The sequence below is a fragment of the Nerophis lumbriciformis genome, linkage group LG02, assembly GCF_033978685.3.
Source record: "Nerophis lumbriciformis linkage group LG02, RoL_Nlum_v2.1, whole genome shotgun sequence".
NCBI lineage: Eukaryota > Metazoa > Chordata > Actinopteri > Syngnathiformes > Syngnathidae > Nerophis > Nerophis lumbriciformis.
The window spans coordinates 23,092,420-23,111,709 of NC_084549.2; the positions used below are offsets into that span (position 1 = coordinate 23,092,420).

The 19,290-nt window shown below is 39.1% G+C and overlaps 2 protein-coding genes across 3 annotated transcripts in view; one reads left to right on the forward strand and one right to left on the reverse strand.

The window, feature by feature from the left end:
• Positions 1-102: 102 nt before the first annotated feature.
• On the forward strand, positions 103-6,407 carry LOC133617253 (5-hydroxytryptamine receptor 1D). The gene is made up of 3 exons (XM_061977172.1): positions 103-259; positions 5,006-5,166; positions 5,238-6,407. Exons 1-3 carry the CDS (start codon positions 103-105, stop codon positions 6,405-6,407), a joined length of 1,488 nt encoding a protein of 495 aa, XP_061833156.1.
• Positions 6,225-19,290, reverse strand: part of slc35f3b (solute carrier family 35 member F3b) — a 137,307-nt gene continuing 124,241 nt past the window's right edge. For both annotated transcript variants that reach the window (XM_061958873.1, XM_061958881.1), the window contains 5 exons: positions 18,654-18,873; positions 11,971-12,096; positions 10,243-10,435; positions 10,052-10,141; positions 6,225-8,573 (listed from right to left, as the gene is read on the reverse strand). In XM_061958873.1, the coding sequence (XP_061814857.1) occupies positions 8,332-8,573; positions 10,052-10,141; positions 10,243-10,435; positions 11,971-12,096; positions 18,654-18,873 (871 nt within the window). In that variant the 3' untranslated portion in view covers positions 6,225-8,331. The remainder of the gene's footprint in view (positions 8,574-10,051; positions 10,142-10,242; positions 10,436-11,970; positions 12,097-18,653; positions 18,874-19,290) is intronic.

A 19,290-nucleotide genomic window follows, 5' to 3' on the forward strand; every position in this document is an offset into this window, starting at 1 on the left:
TTCTTCCAGTCATAATATTTTTTCTACATTTATCACTACTAACTGTACTTTTTATGTCACCCATCGTGTGAGTAAAGTGATTTTCACTCCCGCGGTGGAGTAATGGACGTGCTAATGGGCAACGAGTCATCTCCAGTTTCCACACGGTCGGTGGCTGTCAACTCAAGCCGAGAAGAATATTACGAGGTCGGCTTGCCTCCGCGGATGCAACCGCTGCTGTTGGTGCTTGTGGTGCTGATGTGTCTGGGGGCAATAACAGGTAGGACACATCCTGAAACTCACATTTATTGTGTTTTTATGCTTAACAGAATTTGTTTGTTTTTTTAAGTAAAAATATTTTTGATTTCATTCATTATTTTTTTGAAATGATGGTTTAGCCTGCTTCCGCCAACAAGTTAAGGATAACATTTTGTTAACCTTTACTAATCTGGATTTTGAACACAGTATAGTGTATTTTAATTCTCTGTAATGAGCCTTGTAAGCTTATGTTTCACTGTTCTATTCAGTAATACTATATTGTTAATTCAGCTGTAAATCAGCATTTTGGATCTGAAATATATTATTAATATACAAAACCCAAATCCAGTGAAGTTGGCACGTTGTGTAAATCGTAAATAAAAACCGAATACAATGATTTGCAAATCCTTTTCAACCTATATTCAATCGAATAGACTGCAAAGACAAGATATTTAGTGTTCGAACTGGAAACATTTATTTTTTGCAAATATTAGCTCATTTGGAATTTGATGCCTGCAACATGTTTCTAAAAAGCTGGCACAAGTGGCAAAAAAGACTGAGAAAGTTAAGGAATGCTCATCAAACACTTATTTGAAACATTCAACAGGTGAACGGGTTAATTGGGAACCGGTGGGTGCCATGATTGGGTATAAAAGCAGCTTCCATGAAATGCTCTGTCATTCACAAACAAGGATGGGGCGAGGGTTTACCACTTTGTGAACAAATGCGTGAGCAAATTGTCGAACAGTTTAAGAACAACATTTCTCAAAGAGCTATTGCTGGGAATTTTTGGATTTCACCCCTACGGTCTGTAATATCATCAAAAGGTTCCGAGAATTTGGAGAAATCACTGCACGTAAGCGATGATATTACGGACCTTCAATCCCTCAGGCGGTACTGCATCATAAAGCGACATCATTATGTAAAGGATATCACCACATGGCCTCAGGAACACTTTAGAAAACCACTGTCAGTAACTACAGTTTGTCGCTACGTCTGTAAGTGCAAGTTAAAACTCTACTGTGCAAAGCGAAAGCATTTATCAACAAAGACGGCGGCTTTGCTGGGCCCGAGCTCATCTAAGATGGACTGATGCAAAGTGGAAAAGTGTTCTGTGGTCTGACGAGTCCACATTTCAAATTGTTTTTGGAAACTGGACGTCGTGTCCTCCGGAACAAAGAGGAAAAGAACCATCCGGATTGTTATAGGCGCAAAGTTCAAAAGCCAGCCTCTGTGATGGTATGGGGGTGTATTAGTGCCCAAGGCATGTGTAACTTACACATCTGTAAAGGCACCATTAATACTGAAAGGTACATACAGGTTTTGGAGCAACATATGTTGCCATCCAAGCAACATTATCATGGACGCCCCTGCTTATTTCAGCAAGACAATGCTAAGTCACGTGTTACAACAGCGTGGCTTCTTAGTAAAAGAGTTTGGGTACTAGACTGGCCTGCCTGTAGTCCAGATCTGTCTCCCATTGAAAATGTGTGGCGCATTATGAAGCCTAAAATACCACAACGGAGACCCCAGACTGTTGAACAACTTAGGCTGTACATAAAGCAAGAGCCACCTGAAAAGCTTCAAAAAATGGTCTCCTCAGTTCCCAAACGTTTACTGAGTGTTGTTAAAAGGAAAGGCCATGTAACACAGTGGTAAATATGCCCCTGTGCCAATGTTTTTGCAATGTGTTGCTGACATTAAATTCTAAGTTAATGATTATTTGCAAAAAAAAATGAAGTTTCTCAGTTCGAATATTAAATATCTTGTCTTTGCAGTCTATTCAGTTGAATATAAGTTGGAAAGGATTTGCAAATCATTGTATTCTGTTTTTATTTACTAATTACACAACGTGCCAACTTCACTGGTTTTGGGTTTTGTAAAACGTCGTTTTCAAAATTGTCTACAACACAGGTGTTAAACTCAAGGCCCAGGGGCCACATCTGGCCCGCCACACCATTTTACGTGGCCCGCGAAAGCCTCGAAACAATGTGCGTCAATAAGGTCTTTCATCTTTCTTGATTATTGTATTTCAATTTTGGAGTGGCAAATGTGTAATAATCGGTCCTTTCAGGATTTTACAGGCTTTTTTGTATTTGTCGCCGCCCAAAATGGCTGATTTCGCTGCAGCATTTTTAAAAAGTTGTGTTGCAGGGAGACATTAGATTGGTTAGACAGTTGCATTGCGTTTGAGTGCTGCTCGGACAAATTCAATTGGCCAAAATGTTCGGTAAAATAACAGGCATTGGGCAAAGATGCGAGGTTCATAATTTGTAAGGATTGGTTGGATTTCTGTAAATTGGTGTGATCGCAACATCGCAAAATTTTGGAAGGACTGAAAGATATCATGAAGCGGCCCTCTGGGGTCGTCCGTATCTGCGATGTACGTAGTCCACAATGAAAAAGAGTTTGAAGCCCCTGGTTAAGCCTATATAAATAGATTTTAGTCAGAAACCCACAAAAGAGCGTGAAGAAAATTTGGGGTGAGCGGAAATCGCCACAAAAAATGTTCCAGAATATTGTTTTTCGGGGAATGGAATGGGGCAGGGCCCTGCTATGTTATAGTAATGTGTTCAGTTTTATCCTTAATGCAACACATTTAAAAACAACCCCAGTTGGCCCAAAGTGCTGTACAGACATAAGACACAATTCTAATAAAGGAGCGTAAAGCATCTACATTTTAACACTGCAGGATGAATAAAATACTACAATAGCAAATACATCTTAAAATAAGTGCAAAAATACATCACATAAAAAATGTTTATGTAATAAATTGCATAAAACAAGAAATAAACTACCAATATATCCTGCCTAACTGGATTTGAATGCCAGGGAGTAAAAAATATGTTTTTAGCCTAAATTGATTGATAGATTTAAACTGGCTCATGGACTGGGAAGATCTAATAGAAAGTGCAAGACTGTTCCACGGTCTAGTGAAAAGGCTCTATCTCCTCTAGTTTTGAGCTTGGATTTAGGCACAGCCAGGAGGAACTGGTCTAAAGACCTCAGAGTCCTACAGGGAGAGTAAGGCTGCAGTAGCTCAATCAGATAAACGGAGCTACTCGGTGTAAGCACTTAAAAACAATGAGTAAAAAAGTTAATTGCACTCTAAAAGTAACTGGGAGCCAATGAAGTAAGGCCAGTACGAGGGTAATGTGCTCACGTTGCTTAGTTTTTGTTCAAAGATGAGCTGCAGCATTCTGCACGCAGAAAACAGAGGACCAATACTGTAGCACTGTCATGTCCGTGCAGAGGGTGTGTTTGCCACAATAACACAAATTATGTTTTATTTTTGTTTAGGTATAAAAAAAATAGCCCCAACCCATTACTGTTACAGGCAGATATATCTGAATGTCATCTGAAAAACAGTAAAAAGTAACAATGTGCTTTTTAAAAACCGAGCCCACGGGAACCATGTATAAAGAAGAGGACAGGTGCCAAAATTGACCCTTGGGGTACACCATAGTTAAGGGCAGACTCAGAGGAGTGTTGGTGTAGGCTTACAGAAAATCTCCTATACACTACAATGTAGGACTGTACCCTTAATACCCACACATGACTCCAGGCGAGTTAAAAAGAATATTGTGGTCTACTGTATCAAAAGCTGCTGTCAAATCTAAAAGCATAAGGACTGCATATTTACATGAGTCCACAAGTAGGTAATAACCCTAACCCAAACAAGCAATTAAAGTTATGGATAAAAAACCTAGGCACTATCATCACTGTGCCATTCTAAAAAAAATACAGTATTTTAAACTGGGACAGTCTTCACACATTTGCAGACTTAAAACTGACCTATAAAGTACTGCATGAATTGGCTCCAGACTGCTGGCAGAGTTCATCAGCCAAAGAAACAGCCGTGAGCGTGTCACTCGAGGCTCTGTCAGAGGTGACTGTTATATTCCTCTGCGCAGGAGCACTTTCAGTAAGTCGGCCTGGTCAGTAAGGAGTGCAAATGTGTGGAACTCAGTACCTGAGGAGGTTAAACTGCTCACAACTTACAAGGCCTTCACAAAAAAATTTAAAATGTGGCTTATCGACGCCTACAGCTGCCAGCACTAAAAGATGAGCCTGTTTTGATGCTATGATAAATGTTATGTTGTGAAGTGGTATTGTATTTTTTATTATATCGTATATGTATTGTGTGCTTTTTTTCTTTTTCTCTCTTTTTCTTTGAAATTTTAATTTTACTGCCTTTTTTACATCATGGCCAGGGGACTACAGATGAAAACTAGCCTTCTGGCTAATTTTGGCTTTTTTAACCATGTGTAGTAATGTGTTTTATGAAATTGCATTGTCCCCTTTGAAATAAACTAATCTTAATCTTAATTAAAACATTTTAAAAGGGCAGTTTATGTGCTACAATATGCTGTGATTTCAAACCAGACTGTAATTTCTCCCCAATTTCATTTGACTTTAGGTAAGACAGAAGTTGATCGTAAACAACCTTCTCTAAGACCTTAGATAAAAATGGCAACTTAGAGATTGGTCTAAAATTTGGTCAAAAACGTTATTCTTTTTTATTAGAGGCTGGACCACAGTATGTTTCAAGAAAGCTGTGGAACAGCCACACCTCAGGGAAGAATTCACCAATTGAACAATACAGGGCCCGATAGAGTTAAAAACATTTTTAATCTGTTGAACTATTTAATAAGTCATTGAGGGACACTGGCTCAAAACACTCAAAAGCAGTGAGACATGCTTCCACTCAGGCTGTGAATGTTTCATCAAGTCTGACACTTGTTGTAACCTCTTTGTTGTTATGTAGGTAACTCCCTTGTCATCGTCCTTGTCGCCGCCACCAAGACTCTCCACTGTGTGACGTCAGTGTTGATCATGAACTTGGCCATCACTGATCTGCTCGTGGGCCTCGTCGCCATGCCCTTTGTGGCGTTGTCCATCATGGAGCCTGGATGGGCCGACTGTCTCGTAAGCAACAAAAAAAAAGCTTAGACTCTCATCCTTGTTATGATTTGATCCATGAGGATTTTACTCCACAGAACCTATGTCTTTTTGTGGGCTACACCTCCTCTGTGTACTGCACAGCCTCTGTTCTGACACTGGCTGCCATCGCTCTGGATCGCTACCACTCCATTATGGACTGCCTGCGCTATAGCTCTCGCTGCACCCTGTGGAGGACCTGTACCGTGGTCCTTTGGATCTGGCTGCAAGCCTTGGCCACGAGTTGCCCCCCTCTGCTGGGCTGGAGCTCCGTGGCTTACGTGGCTCCCATGTACAGCTGTGGAGTGAACTGGGCCAGCAGTCCCAGTTATACGGCCACCATGACCAGCCTATCCTACCTGGTGCCCGCCATCATTATCCTTTTCTGCTACGTCAACATCGTTAAGGTGGCCCGCAACCACGCCAGGAGAATTCACAGCCTGGAAGACTCTGTTCAGCGCAGCAGGGCTCAAAATACCACGTTCACCGCATCTCAGCACAGCCCTTCCAGACTCATCCATCATCTCAGTGGACTGTTTGTGTCTGAGGTCATGTCTTCGTGCTCCATTTCCTGCCGGGGGGTCGTCTCCTTCCTGGCCCAAGCCCCCCTGCAGGACGCCCATCAACACCATCAAGGAGTTGCTCGTCTTGTTCTAGTTATTTTAGCCTTCTTCCTGTGCTGGAGCCCCTATTTCGGGGTGGTTCTCATTCAGGCTGCAGAAACCGCTATCTCAGGTCAGACCACCCTTGTGCCCCCCTCTGCTGTGACTGTTTCCTACTTTCTAGTGCTGCTCAACTCTGACTTCAACCCGCTGCTCTACGCTCTGCTTAGTAGGCGTTTCCAGGTGGCTCTGCAGGGGCTGAGGCAGAAGTTGATGGCCTGCCTGGGGAGCCGGAGAAGGGAGGTAGATGATGGCAGAAGCAGTGAGCACTGCACCCTCACCACTCCTCACCCCGGATCAGATGACTCCCAGTTTTGCCCTCCAATTTTTACCATCAGCGCTCACTTCAAGCCTAATTCCAACGAATGCAAAGTGTGTCTCCACGAAGAGGACCTTAAATCCTGCTCCATGTGGCAGCAACCTTGTGGGGGGAGGAGGGTGGACTGCCTGCAGGTCCCCTCTAGGTCGCAAGAGGGCAGCAAACTACCATTCTCTGCTCTGACAATGGCACCAAAAGCCACTTTTATTTTTGGTCAGATTACAGTTACAGTGGAACATCATGTTTGAAAACATTATTATCACATGAGGGAGTGGCCAAAATTCAATCAGTCAATTAGCCAATCAGGAGTTGGACAAGACACCTTAGTTTTTTTTTAATTCTTCATAATCCCCAGCACTCCCCGCAACCCCAAATAGGACAGGTTGTAGAAAATGGATGGATGGATCATGTGAGAACAGTTCCAGGATGAACGTAAAAAAAAACAGGGTCATGTTTGCTGAAAACCTGACCTCAACTCCATCAAACACTAACAACAGAGACTGATTTACCTTAAATTCCCTTAGAAAACAGACTAAAATCTTGTAGAAAGCTCGGCTGGTAGACTACAAGGAGGGAACCAAAATTTAGGACAGAAAACGGTATTGATTAGAAATATAAACACTTGCAGAGTTCTCACTGAAACATGTCCATAAAACATTTAAACACAATTGTCAAGAAGAAAGCAAAGCTGGACAATGTCTGTATTTGAAATAGTTTTTTATGGGGTACATGTGAATATACTTTATACTTTAAGACCCCCCCTTCCCCATCATTTATTACCTCCTTAATTGTTATAATCCTATGTTTCAGTGTATAAAATAATCAATCCTTACAAAGGTTTACATTTATGTCTAGCGATAATTCCAGAGGAATAGAATATCATTGTTTATTGTCATAGAGAATGACAATGGAAAAACAGTGAAGTAGGGGTCAAAACCACTGGGGAAGGGTCGGAGCAAGGGATGAGTACTTGTAGAAAAGAAGGTGTACAGAAGTCCTTGGTGGCACAGTAAAAAGCATATTGCACGTAGTGATGTTAATACATTCACAACAAGGCAACGTTCCCACTTGTGGCTCTTCTGTCAAGGCTCAGGTGTTTATCTCATTTCATAACACGTCATTAAAAAAGTTTGTAGTAGAGCCTCGCTTCACTGCCGGATCCCATAGTAGATCATTTCCTCCACTTTTCTTACCCGCTACTCTCTGCAGTTGAGTAATGAAACGCTGCAACCACCATATGAGGAATTACTAAATAATAATACTAATTATGTGGAAAATATTGCTCAATTTTGACTAGAGGCATTTATTAAACTATTTTAATTATAATGCGTTCATATTACCTCAGTTAGCAGGCGTTTAGACCTAGATTCCAGTTTGCAAAATACAATAAACATATTTATAATTGAATGCCTTACTGCCACTGTCAATCTTTTTTGAATACTACTCTGTATTGTGTATAATTAGATTGCGCGGGTGAACTTAATGTGACACTTTGAACTGCATGTGTTGAGTTCAAAAGTTTGCTGTTCACAGTGGTTCAAAGGAAAAATCCAAGTGTTTCTTTTATTTGCTTTTATAAATTGTTAATCGAGGTTCTCGTACTTAAACCACCGTTGAAAGTATTCTCATTCTATGGTAATCCAAGCTCATCATGCAATGCACTTGTATTTATTTTTTTTCCCACCTGGTTTTTTTTTTTACATGATTGCAGCGACGGGTGTCCCCCTGATTTTAAACCAAGGAGAGCACATGACAGCTGGGTGCCAATCAGAGCGGTGCAAAGATGAAGAGAGGTGCAGTAAAAGCATCTTGAGATCACCGTATGGGCACACGAGGTCAGCAGACGTGAACTCCAAGCTGCTGTATGTACAAAGTGTCCATCATGGTAACACCTGAGGGGTGCCGCAAAGGACCTCACGTTTATTTGCAGGAATTCGGCATTTGGAGGCATTTCTTCTTTGGATTGTTGAGTGTTTTCTTTTAAATCCAGCAAGTCCACATATTGCGCAAGCCTTCCCCAAAAATATGTTTCCTCAGGCAAGTTATTAAGGATGTGGTGAACCGATGGAATGATTGACATTTTGTCATGCACCTGACCAGCTCTCTTCTTGTTCACATACCAGAGTTCGGTTCCATGGAGAGCGAAAAGCTCACATGGGGCTCGTTTCCCTTTCAGCGTACAAATGTGGACAAGGAGGTCCTGGCTCGGCCCCTCCAGTTGAGCCCTGTGGCGGCCGCCGCCTCCACGCCGCCCTCTGCCGGCTCGTCACGTTTGCGTAGCCTGGTGCTGAGTTGGATGATGCACTTGTCCCAGTCCTCTGGAAGGAGCAGCATGAGGAAGCCCAGGCAAATGATGGAGACGGCGATGAGTCGCACCGTGTTGAAATGGATCTCACACATGTAGAGGTCCACCACTGTGAAGGTGAGCAGATTAACTTTACCAAGAAGTTTAGTAGTTTACATACGAGCTCTGTGTAGTCCCGATGAAGCGGTCACTAGTACAGTATCAGTGTAACTATAAAAATATCCCTTATGATTCAGAGAAAATAGCAGTCAGCAAAAAAAGATAACAGAATTTTGTGGGAAACAATAAAAACAAGTTAACTTTATTATTGTTTCTTTGGGAATACAAAAACTCCCACATAGACAAACACACATTTTATTAAATGGAAAGTTCTGCTGCCAAGTAAACAAATTCTTAATAGGGTCAATTTAGTATATTTAGCCTAAAGAAAAAAAAACAATTTGTTGCCACACAATGCATTTTGCAATTATCTAAGACCAGTTAGTGAAATATCTTTTTCCATCAACAAATTCTATACAATCCAATGTAAATATATTGTTAAATTGACTTTTTATATTAAAGAGGCTGCAATAAAATAATCATATTTGGTAGCCATAGTAGATGGACCACGCATAGCCAGTTGAATAAAAAATTATAACAATGATAAAAACATCTAATCAATTTCAATGATATATTAAAATTAGTCCTTTCAATTGATAACTTTTTTTAAATCAGATTAATCACATTTTTTAAATTTGGATTTATCATGATTAATTGCATATTATTACTCACTTGCATAATTGGAATTCAATTTAAAAATATCCCAATTTTTGACACCATATTATTCAATTTATTCTAACAAAAAAGTGAAGTGAAGTGAATTATATTTATATAGCGAGAAAAAAAAAGACAAAAAACCTGTGCTTTTTATGAGAAGTAGTACAAAGATATACATCAAATCATATATTTTGTGAACTCATTCAGATCATTTTCCCTTTACTAGTGCTGTCAAACGATTTTCAAAAAAGGTTTATCACTCTCACATCAAAATCAATCACAGGTTATTAACTTAAAAAAAACTTAATTAACTAAAAAAAGATCCCGATGTTTGGACACACATGCACTTTTATTGTCAGAATTTCATCCAGGAACATTTTTCTTATTGTTTTATTTAATTGCACGTCAATTATTTGCTCAAAAATTGCTGACATATCAACCTCTTAGTTAAATATGCGCGGGAGTGTGTCTAGTCAAAATAAATTGAGTGATTATTCTGCGTACATTAATGCGATAGTTTTTGTGATTAATCACATGCATTAACTCGTTGTTTTTGACAGTCCTAATTAAAATTATAGATTATTTAAGACACGAGGCAATTTGCATGACATTACATTGTAATTATTTTTTCTTGACCTAGATTGACTTGTGATTGAATGATTTATTTGAAATGATTTGTGTATCACGAAAAAAAATTGAGGGTTACTTCCCACTATCGGTATCAGCAAAGTAATGGCAACGGTGTACCTCTACTTATTTCCAAAACATTTTACATGGGCCTACTGTATGTATGCTCTAAGTATGGAATAATGGTTAAAAAAAGAGACTTACTGGCATTGACGGGAACACTTAAGACGATGCCGAGCGATATTAACGTTGGATATGTAATAGCGATACCAAAGTTGACCAGGATGTTGAAAGCTGTGTGAAGAAGCACAGTTAGAGATAGCAAGGATTATTGCACATAGCAAAGACAGTACAGTGTATTGTGGATTACGTCATCAGTGATATTTTCGGCGTACCAAAAAGCAGGACTGCGACGCCACACAGGTACCCCCAGGGGACGTCACCTATTGATCCAACGTACTCTACTCGAGTGAAATATAGGATGACGGGCACAATGCTCATGAACACAAAGTTGGCGGCTCCAACAATGGTCAGGAAGAGTGCAGCCTCCCCGAATTTGGCACTGCCCAGAACCATCTTGAAGAGCACCTGGCAGAAAGAACAGTGGCGGGGACTTTCTCATTAAGGCACAAAATGTAACCTCATGTGGACAACCTTAACTAAACAATAACTAAATACTCTGCATTTCATAACCAGGTACTGTGTCGTGAGAGACAATACAACAACTAAACTGAATATTCTGCCTCTAACAAAAGATTTTCTCGAGACCAGGGGTGTCGAACTCGTTTCCACTGATGGCCGATTGTTGAGTTGAGTTTGTGTTTATTTGGAACATGCATGCATACAACATGATACATCACAATTTCCACTTTCTCTATTCAACATGTTCGAAAAGGAGTAGGAAGAAGCAGAGCTTATTTAAACCTACCCCTTTTCCTTTACATACAGTAGCAGTTGCTAAAACTTTTGTTCACTTACTGTTCTCAATTTATTCACAATATACTCCATATGTATTAACATAAAAAATAAATAAATAATAATTAGTGAGATAAGTAAGATTATCTAGAAAATGAATGGATTGATGAAATTAATTCAGAATGTTTATCATAGTTTTTCTTTTTGGACTTTTTAAACTCTTAAAGTTTGAAGAGTTTCTTGAAGTGGATCATATTAGTACATTGTTTGATTTCTTTGCTTAATCCATTCCATAATTGTTCCAAAAAATATCAGTTCGATTAATACATAATCTTAGATATAGAGAACATTCAAACCCTTTATTTATTGAATCGAAAATATTGAAATTCCACGATATAGTGAATTTGCAAACAGCTAAAATTCTGCACAAAGCAAACTATAACCTGCTACCTAAGAATATACAACAATTCTTCTCAACAAAAGAAGAGAAATATAACCTCAGAGAAAAATGTAATTTAAAACATTTGTATGGACGTACAACACTTAAAACCTTTAGTATATCTGTATGTGAAAATAATTTATGAAATGATTTAAGTAAAGAAATCAAACAGTGTACTAATAAGATCTAATTTAAGAAACTGGTCAAACTCAAAGTGTTTACAAAGTACAAAGAAGAAAAATGATAAACATTCTGAATTTACTGATAATCTTAATCATCTCATAATGTGAAATACAACTTACTTCACAATTTATTTATTTATTAATGTTATTATTTATAGAATGTATTGTGACTAAACTAAGAACAGGAAATAAACGAAAGTGTTAGCAATTGCTATGTAAGGGATAAGGGGTCGGATTAGATTTAGATAAGAACGAAATTTTGTTGCATTAGCTTGTTGTAGTGCAGGATAAAAGAGCAATAAGGTGCAGATATAAATAAAGAAGCTATAAAGATACAAAGAAGCTCTGCTTCTTCCTACTCCTTTTCGAACATGTTGAAAAGAGAATCTGAAAATTGTGATGTATCATGTTGGAATTGTATGCATGTTTGAAATAAACTCAAACCATAACGATAATAATTAACTTTATTTTGAAATGTGTTCTATAAGTTTTATCACTTCTGTTGAGGCAGATCATTGACAGCTTGTGTTTTGTGTCCCATTAAACAAATGAAGATTTATTAATGAATACAATAATGTTTAAAATACCTTGTATAGCGCAGACATGGACGCTGAAGTAACAACCAGGGTGATGCCAATGACCGAGTGGCTGTGGAAGCCATCAGCGTAGGTCATCATGACGATGCCCGCTATGGCCAAGATGGCAGCAACTATCTGTAAAGAAAAAGGAATACTATTAGCAACAGTGTGTCCACAGAGGTTTTCCTGTTCCACTTTGTTTTCAGATCCTTGCAGTGTTCTAATTGAGGCAAGATATTTATCTCTTAGTCAGCACAGGAAGCTCCTTCAGTGTTCTTGTAGTTGATTGGCCTAAATCGATTTCCATTGCCAGCCATCACGTTTATAGTACAAAACAGGAGAGACAAGAGAGCAGGAATGTCCTCAAAGTACTTCCACGTTAATCCTGTAATAGTGTCATCTGCTTCATCATAAGGTACGTTTGCGTAGGCCTCAATAATACAGAGCTAGCAACCAGGCAGAGGTGCATTAAAGAGGTGTCGGGAAGACAAATGAGTTGTGTGTTTTGTAGTGGATAAAAGCACCTCCAGTTAAGACACCTTTGACAAAATGCTCCTGTCAGTCAAGGCGTAGGGCTGCTTGCTTATCACAATGTCAACGACCTTGTGTTTTTCATTTTGTGTTTTTAATGTGTCAGCACATTGTGAGGGTCAGAGGCTCATAGGGTCATAACTCTAGTCCTGCACACACTGAATTCAACTAATTACTATCCATTGCTTTATATATGCTGGAATTTCCAGCGTCCTCTGCAGTGGACGTTTGTTTTTTGTTCCATTTCTTTTGTCAGAGTTGCCTATTTCAGAAAAAATAGCCCCCTTATGTAAATGACAAATGTCCACTGCAGAGGATACTGGCTCTCAGGAAGTTACGGTAGTAAAGTATATACGGTACAGCATCAAATGTGTTTTATTTAAACATTGACTTAGTATTTTCCTTAGGGCTGTCAAAAAGGCGTTGCACGTGGTTATACGGTCAGTGACCAAGTCAATGCATATATCAGAGCTAATATTAGTGAGGAGACTGATACTGGTGTGCTCACTGGTATACGTCATTCCAGAACAAACCCCAATGGAACTTTAGATAAAACTGTTATTACATGTTGAGCAAATAAATAACGTGCATTTAAATAAAACTTGCATAAGATTCTGACAATAAAATTGCATTTGTGTCTTTTTTAATTTAATTTCAATTATGCAAGCAATAACCTGTGATTAATTGCAATTAATCAAAATTCAAACTTGTGATTAATTCCATCCATCCATTTTCTACCGCTTGTCCCTTTTGGGGTAGCGGGGGGTGCTAGCCTATCTCAGCTGCATTCGGGCAGAAGGCGGGGTACACCCTGGACAAGTCGCCACCTCATCGCAGGGCCAACACAGATAGACAGACACAAGTATTCAAATGAAGGCACATTTGATATTTAACTCTACTCAACTTGAAAAATACATTGCATAATGGCGAGCAACGCAGGATTATAAAAACATTTTTTGTACTAGACTGTAGAGGGCTTTTTTTGTTATTCTTAGGAAAAATGTATTACATTTGATTATTTATGGAAAAGTAATTAGAAAAGTAAAATAGTTAATAGGCAACTAAAAGGGAAACTACCCTTTTTTTTATTATTATTATTTGCCCATCATTCGGAATTCCAATGTGAGACGAGAACACAGGTTTCTCTTCTCTGTGCGTTGTAAGTAGTAAAAAGAAAATATGCTTGTTTCCTCCCAGCGTTTTTTGCCTGAGGAGTGAGGATTGTGCTAAATTCAACACCTATACAGGGAGCATAAGTCTTGTGCTGAAAGATACAACCATATCTTTAAACGGCGTCCCAGTGAGAGTGGACATTATAAGTCACTGTTTTGATATGTTATTAGTTTGTTAAGTATTACTGCTACATGATTGCTTAATATTTCACTATATAGCAACCAGCTTCTAAAACTTGGGGCTCATCCTTGGTATATTCAGGCTCAAAAATCTTAGGTTCTGGATCATCATTTGTCTCAAAGTAGTGGTGGTTGGCTCTGATGAAGTCTGACATGATTATAGTTTGTTTGTGTTGACGGAAATGGCGTTCGTTGCTATGAGCTCTGTGAAATCAATGCGCCCAGCAAAGACGTTACGGCAATGCATAAAATTACCAAAATATGAAAATATTACATGTTATCATGAATGTGCCTGTTGCTGCAATATACAGTTGTGGTCAAAAGTTTACATACACTTGTGAAGGACATAATGTCATGGCTGTCTTGAGTTTCCAATAATGGACAAACAGCTCAATTTTTGTTTCATCTGACATCACAAGATAAGACCTTCTGGAGGAAAGCTCTGTGGTCAGATGAAACAAAAATGGAGCCGTTTGGCCACAATACCCAGCAATATGTTTGGAGGAGAAAAGGTGAGGCCTTTAATCCCAGGAACACCAATCCTACCGTCAAGCATGGTGGTGGTTGTATTATGCTCTGGGCCTGTTTTGCTGCCAATGGAACTGGTGCTTTACAGAGAGTAAATGGGACAATGAAAAAGGAGGATTACCTCCAAATTCTTCAGGACAACTTTAAATCATCAGCCCGGAGGTTGGGTCTCGGGCGCAGTTGGGTGTTCCAACAGGACAATGACCCCAAACACACGTCAAAAGTGGTAAAGGAATGGCTAAATCAGGCTAGAATTAAGGTTTTAGAATGGCCTTCCCAAAGTCCTGACTTAAACGTGTGGACAATGCTGAAGAAAAAGTCCATGTCAGAAAACCAACACATTTAGCTGAACTGCACCAATTTTGTCAAGAGGAGTGGTCAAAAATTCAACCAGAAGCTTGCCAGACGCTTGTGGACGGCTACCAAAAGCGCCTTACTGCAGTGAAACTTGCCAAGGGACATGTAACCAAATATTAACATTGCTGTATGTATACTTTTGACCCAGCAGTTTTGGTCACATTTTCAGTAGACCCATAATAAATTCATAAAAGAACCAAACTTCATGAATGTTTTTTGTGACCAACAAGTATGTGCTCCAATCACTCTATCACAAAAAATAGGAGTTGGAGAAAGTATTGGAAACTCAAGACAGCCATGACATTATGTTCTTTACAAGTGTATGTACACTTTTGACCACGACTGTATGTATATACACTTTCAGCATGTTTATAATACGGTATTGGAGGTTTTTGGAAGGTTTTTTTATTGGGCTTTATAGGCAAAATCAGTCAATCTCTGCATTTTTTTTGCCATTTTTCACTATTTAGAATGCACACAAAAAGAGAAAGATGTGTGTTCTTGTCTCACAAATTGAGTGTGGACTATTCTCCTGTATTTTTATACAAATATTGAGTGAAATGCTAACACAGTAGTAATAATTACAAGAAACTAATGATCAATCATTTTTGATGTATTTACAATTTACTATACATTGGAATTCAACATCTCCTTATACACACAACATCGCACAGGAATGATGTAGCGTCTCTCTGCTCGTGCACCTCGCTTCTTGTGCACGCTCTTAACAAACTGGTCAAGCGTCACCTGCATTGCTGCAGACATTCCAAATCTGAAATGTGTGCCACCACCGAAGACAGAGTATATGTGGGTGGGAGGAGAGAAGTAGGATTATCAGTGCGTGGCTTTCCTTCCCACGGAGGGCTTTTGTCATTCATAATGGGAAGTGTGGCAGACAAGGATGGGAAAGGAGTGTTTGAGCGAGTGTGTAAAGCGACAAGAATAAAGCAGAGGACGTGTGCAGGATGGAAATGCATTCCCTCACCGACTAAATCCTGACACTGTTCCCTCTATTACCTCAAAATACACGCTTCAACACACAATCATGCACAGTAACGCACGTATCAATCACACAGCCACATGACTGTGTAACATTTATACAAAGACTATTACATATGTCTATTGCTGCATCATATGTATGTTCTTTAGACAATAATGCAGCAGTACATCTTTACATAGATTTTGATGAGAGATGCATGAGTGATTAAAACAAATATTTTCTTATACAAAACCCAAAACCAGTGAAGTTGGCACGTTGTGTAATTTGTAAATAAAAACAGAATACAATGATTTGCAAATCCTTTTCAACTTATATTCAATTGAATAGACTGCAAAGACAAGATATTTAATGTTCAAACTGAGAAACTTAATGTTTTTTTGCAAATAATCATTGACACTTTGCAAAAAAGTTGGTCCAGGGGCATTTTTACCACTGTGTTATATGGCCTTTCCTTTTAACAACACCCAGTAAACGTTTGGGAACTGAGGAGACCAATTTTTGTAGCTTTTCAAGTGGAATTTTTTCCCATTCTTGCTTGATGTACAGCTTACCGGTAAGTTGTTCAACAGTCTGGGGTCTCCGTTGTGGTATTTTAGGCTTCATAGTCTTTTTTGCCACTTGTGCCAGCTTTTTTTGAAACATGTTGCAGGCATCAAATTCCAAATGAGCTAATATTTGCAAAAAACAACAACGTTTTTCAGTTCAAACATTAAGTATCTTGTCTTTGCAGTCTATTCAAAAAAAGGATTTGCAAATCATTGTATTCTGTTTTTATTTACGATTTACACAACGTGCCAACTTCACTGGTTTTGGGGTTTGTAGCAGATCTGCAGCTAAATTACTTTTGATGGCCACTCATTGAAATATTTGTACAGTCATACTTTTTCGTTTCCTTTTTGCGCAGCTATTCATCTGACAAGATCTGACCAAAACGTCTGGTCTTACTCGCTAACATTAGCTTATAGCTAGAGGTCGACATAACTTTGTTTCCAACCATGAGAAAGTCCTCATAAAAAGTGAGTGAAGTGAATTATATTTATATAGCGCTTTTTCTCAAGTGACTCAAAGCGCTTTACATAGTGAAACCCAATATCTAAGTTACATTTAAACCAGTGTGGGTGGCACTGGGAGCAGGTGGGTAAAGTGTCTTGCCCAAGGACACAACGGCAGTGACTAGGATGGCAGAAGCGGGGATCGAACCTGCAACCCTCAAGTTGCTGGCACGGCCACTCTACCAACCGAGCTATACCGCCTCAAGTGTGAGTGCGCAGGACAGTGCTGAGAAGAATAAATCAATGATATTCAGTGAATTAAAGGAAGAAATCATCAACCACATGACCAAATGTGTCCCCAATTCGAAGCAATTTCGAGCGCATCACTGCAAGACTGCGTCGTACTGAAGCAGAATGAGTTTAACGGCAGCCAAGAGAGTTTAAAAAATTATATTTAAACGGTGGATATTACTTCATAAAACTACTGTAGTTGTTAGTAGTACATTCTATTGTATTGTTTTTATACAATATTTGTTATTTATCTTGAGATACAAGTGTTTTGAGTTGAGAGCTCCATCACAGAACCAATTAGGTTCGTAAGTTGAAGTACTACTGTATTTGCTATTAATTTTTATCTGCATGTTAAATATTGTGACTTTATTAAACCAGTAGATAGCGGCTGACCGTTGTGAAAGTAGGTAAGTAAGTACATTTTATTTATAAAGCGCTTTTCACAGATAAAATCACAGAGCGCTGTACAAAACATAGGTAAAGTAAAACAACAATTCAATTTAAAACAACAGGGGCAACATCATAAAAAGGATACAAAGTGGATTAAAAATGATAGTTAAAAGGTGCATTAAGTAAAAGCTTTACTAAAAAGAGAAGTTTTCAAATGTTTCTTAAAAGTTTCAACACAGTCAAGATCACGGATGGACTGGTACAAATTGTTCCAGAGTCTGGGAGCTATAGCCTGGAATGCCAGGTCTCCACGGGTTTTAAAACGAGTTTTCGGGATCTTTAGAAGACCCTGGCCTGAAGACCGGAGGCTGTGCCCTGAAGAGTAGGGGCATAGCAAGTCAGTGATGTACTGAGGGGCCCCATCATGCAACGCACGGAATGTCAGGACTAAAATCTTAAACTCAATGCGGAATTTAACTTGAAGCCAAAAAAGACTGGATAAAACGGGGGTGATATGGGCTGTTCTGGGTGCACCGGTCAAAGGTTTGGCAGCCGCATTCTGTACAGTCTGAAGTCTCTTTAGTGTTGACTTGTTGAAAAGACTGAAGAGAGAATTGCAATAGTCAATGCGAGACGAAATGAACGCGTGAATGATCAATTTGGAGATCCAATTTTTGCAACAAATTTCTTACTTTAGAAATATTTCTGAGATGATAAAAACAGTTTTTGGTCAGTTGACGACAGTGACCCTTAAAAGACATTGACTGATCCAACACAACCCCGAAGTTTCTGAGGCTGCTTTTAACAGATGCACCCAGAGCACCAAAGGATTTCCTGATCAGGGGGATATTTTTTATCGGGGGCAATTATCAGAGTTCCGTGAAACAGCAACACAGTGTCAATACAGCTGGTCAGTCTGCCATACACTAACTGGGGTATCATTTACCCATCACTAATTTATACTAGTATTATAAGCAGTAATCGCTCTAGGAAGGAAAAGTATTTTTAGTGACGTACAAGAAATTAATTTGTTTAGGAAATGTTTTGGGTCTACTATATTTAATTTACAAATATATTTGGATTTGTGTTATTAAATCTATTTGCAATGAAGTTGTTTGATGCAATACATTGTATTCAATTGTATCATTGTGTTCCATCTCACAATATATAGGGCACATATAATTATTGTAATGTGTAAGTCACAAGCACATTATCCTGTTTTCCTGCTGCAGATGTGATCCCGGAACTCACCCTGACCCCCATGAAGCGATCTCGGAGTACAATCCAGGAGAGCAGGAAGACAAAGGCCTTGTTACAACAGAAGAGTGCAGACGCATCCGTCGTGTTGATCTTCCTGAGGGCCTGCAGGTACAAGTAGTTGGTGAGGATCCACAGCAGACCGAATGGGGCCACCTTGGTGAAAAACACTTTGAGGTTCAGCCCGTCATCCCCAAAAAACCGACAACACTCCCTGTGCAGAGACAAGATACACATCACACAGGGGGGAGGATTTCAATCAATTTGTGCAATCAATAAGCATGCAATACAAGCGAGAAGTGAGTGTCTTTTGACACTTTTACTATTTTATCATGTATTAAGTACATTTTATTTATTTTTATTTAACCAGGAAAGTCCCATTGAGATTAGAAAAAACAATTTTCAAGGGAGTCCTGGCCAAGAGAAAGCAAAAGATAGAGTTACATAAAAATACATGTCATACACTTTAAGAAAAACCGTAGCAATTTAAAAACGTCACCTCAATCTGGACTAATAAATTCAGTTAATTTTCAGTCTCTTTGCAACCTGTTCCATGTAAAAGGAGCAGAGTAAACAAAAGCCCTTTTCCCCAGTTCTGTGCGGGCAAATGCAACAGTGAGCAACAAATGAT

Excerpts from the sequence above, each read along its gene's own strand:
- LOC133617253 (XM_061977172.1), top strand. The coding sequence starts at position 103 with ATGGACGTGCTAATGGGCAACGAGTCATCTCCAGTTTCCACACGGTCG. Across the intron at positions 260-5,005 it reads GTGTCTGGGGGCAATAACAG|GTAACTCCCTTGTCATCGTC; the intron begins GTAGGACACATC and ends GTTGTTATGTAG. Across the intron at positions 5,167-5,237 it reads CTGGATGGGCCGACTGTCTC|AACCTATGTCTTTTTGTGGG; the intron begins GTAAGCAACAAA and ends TTTACTCCACAG.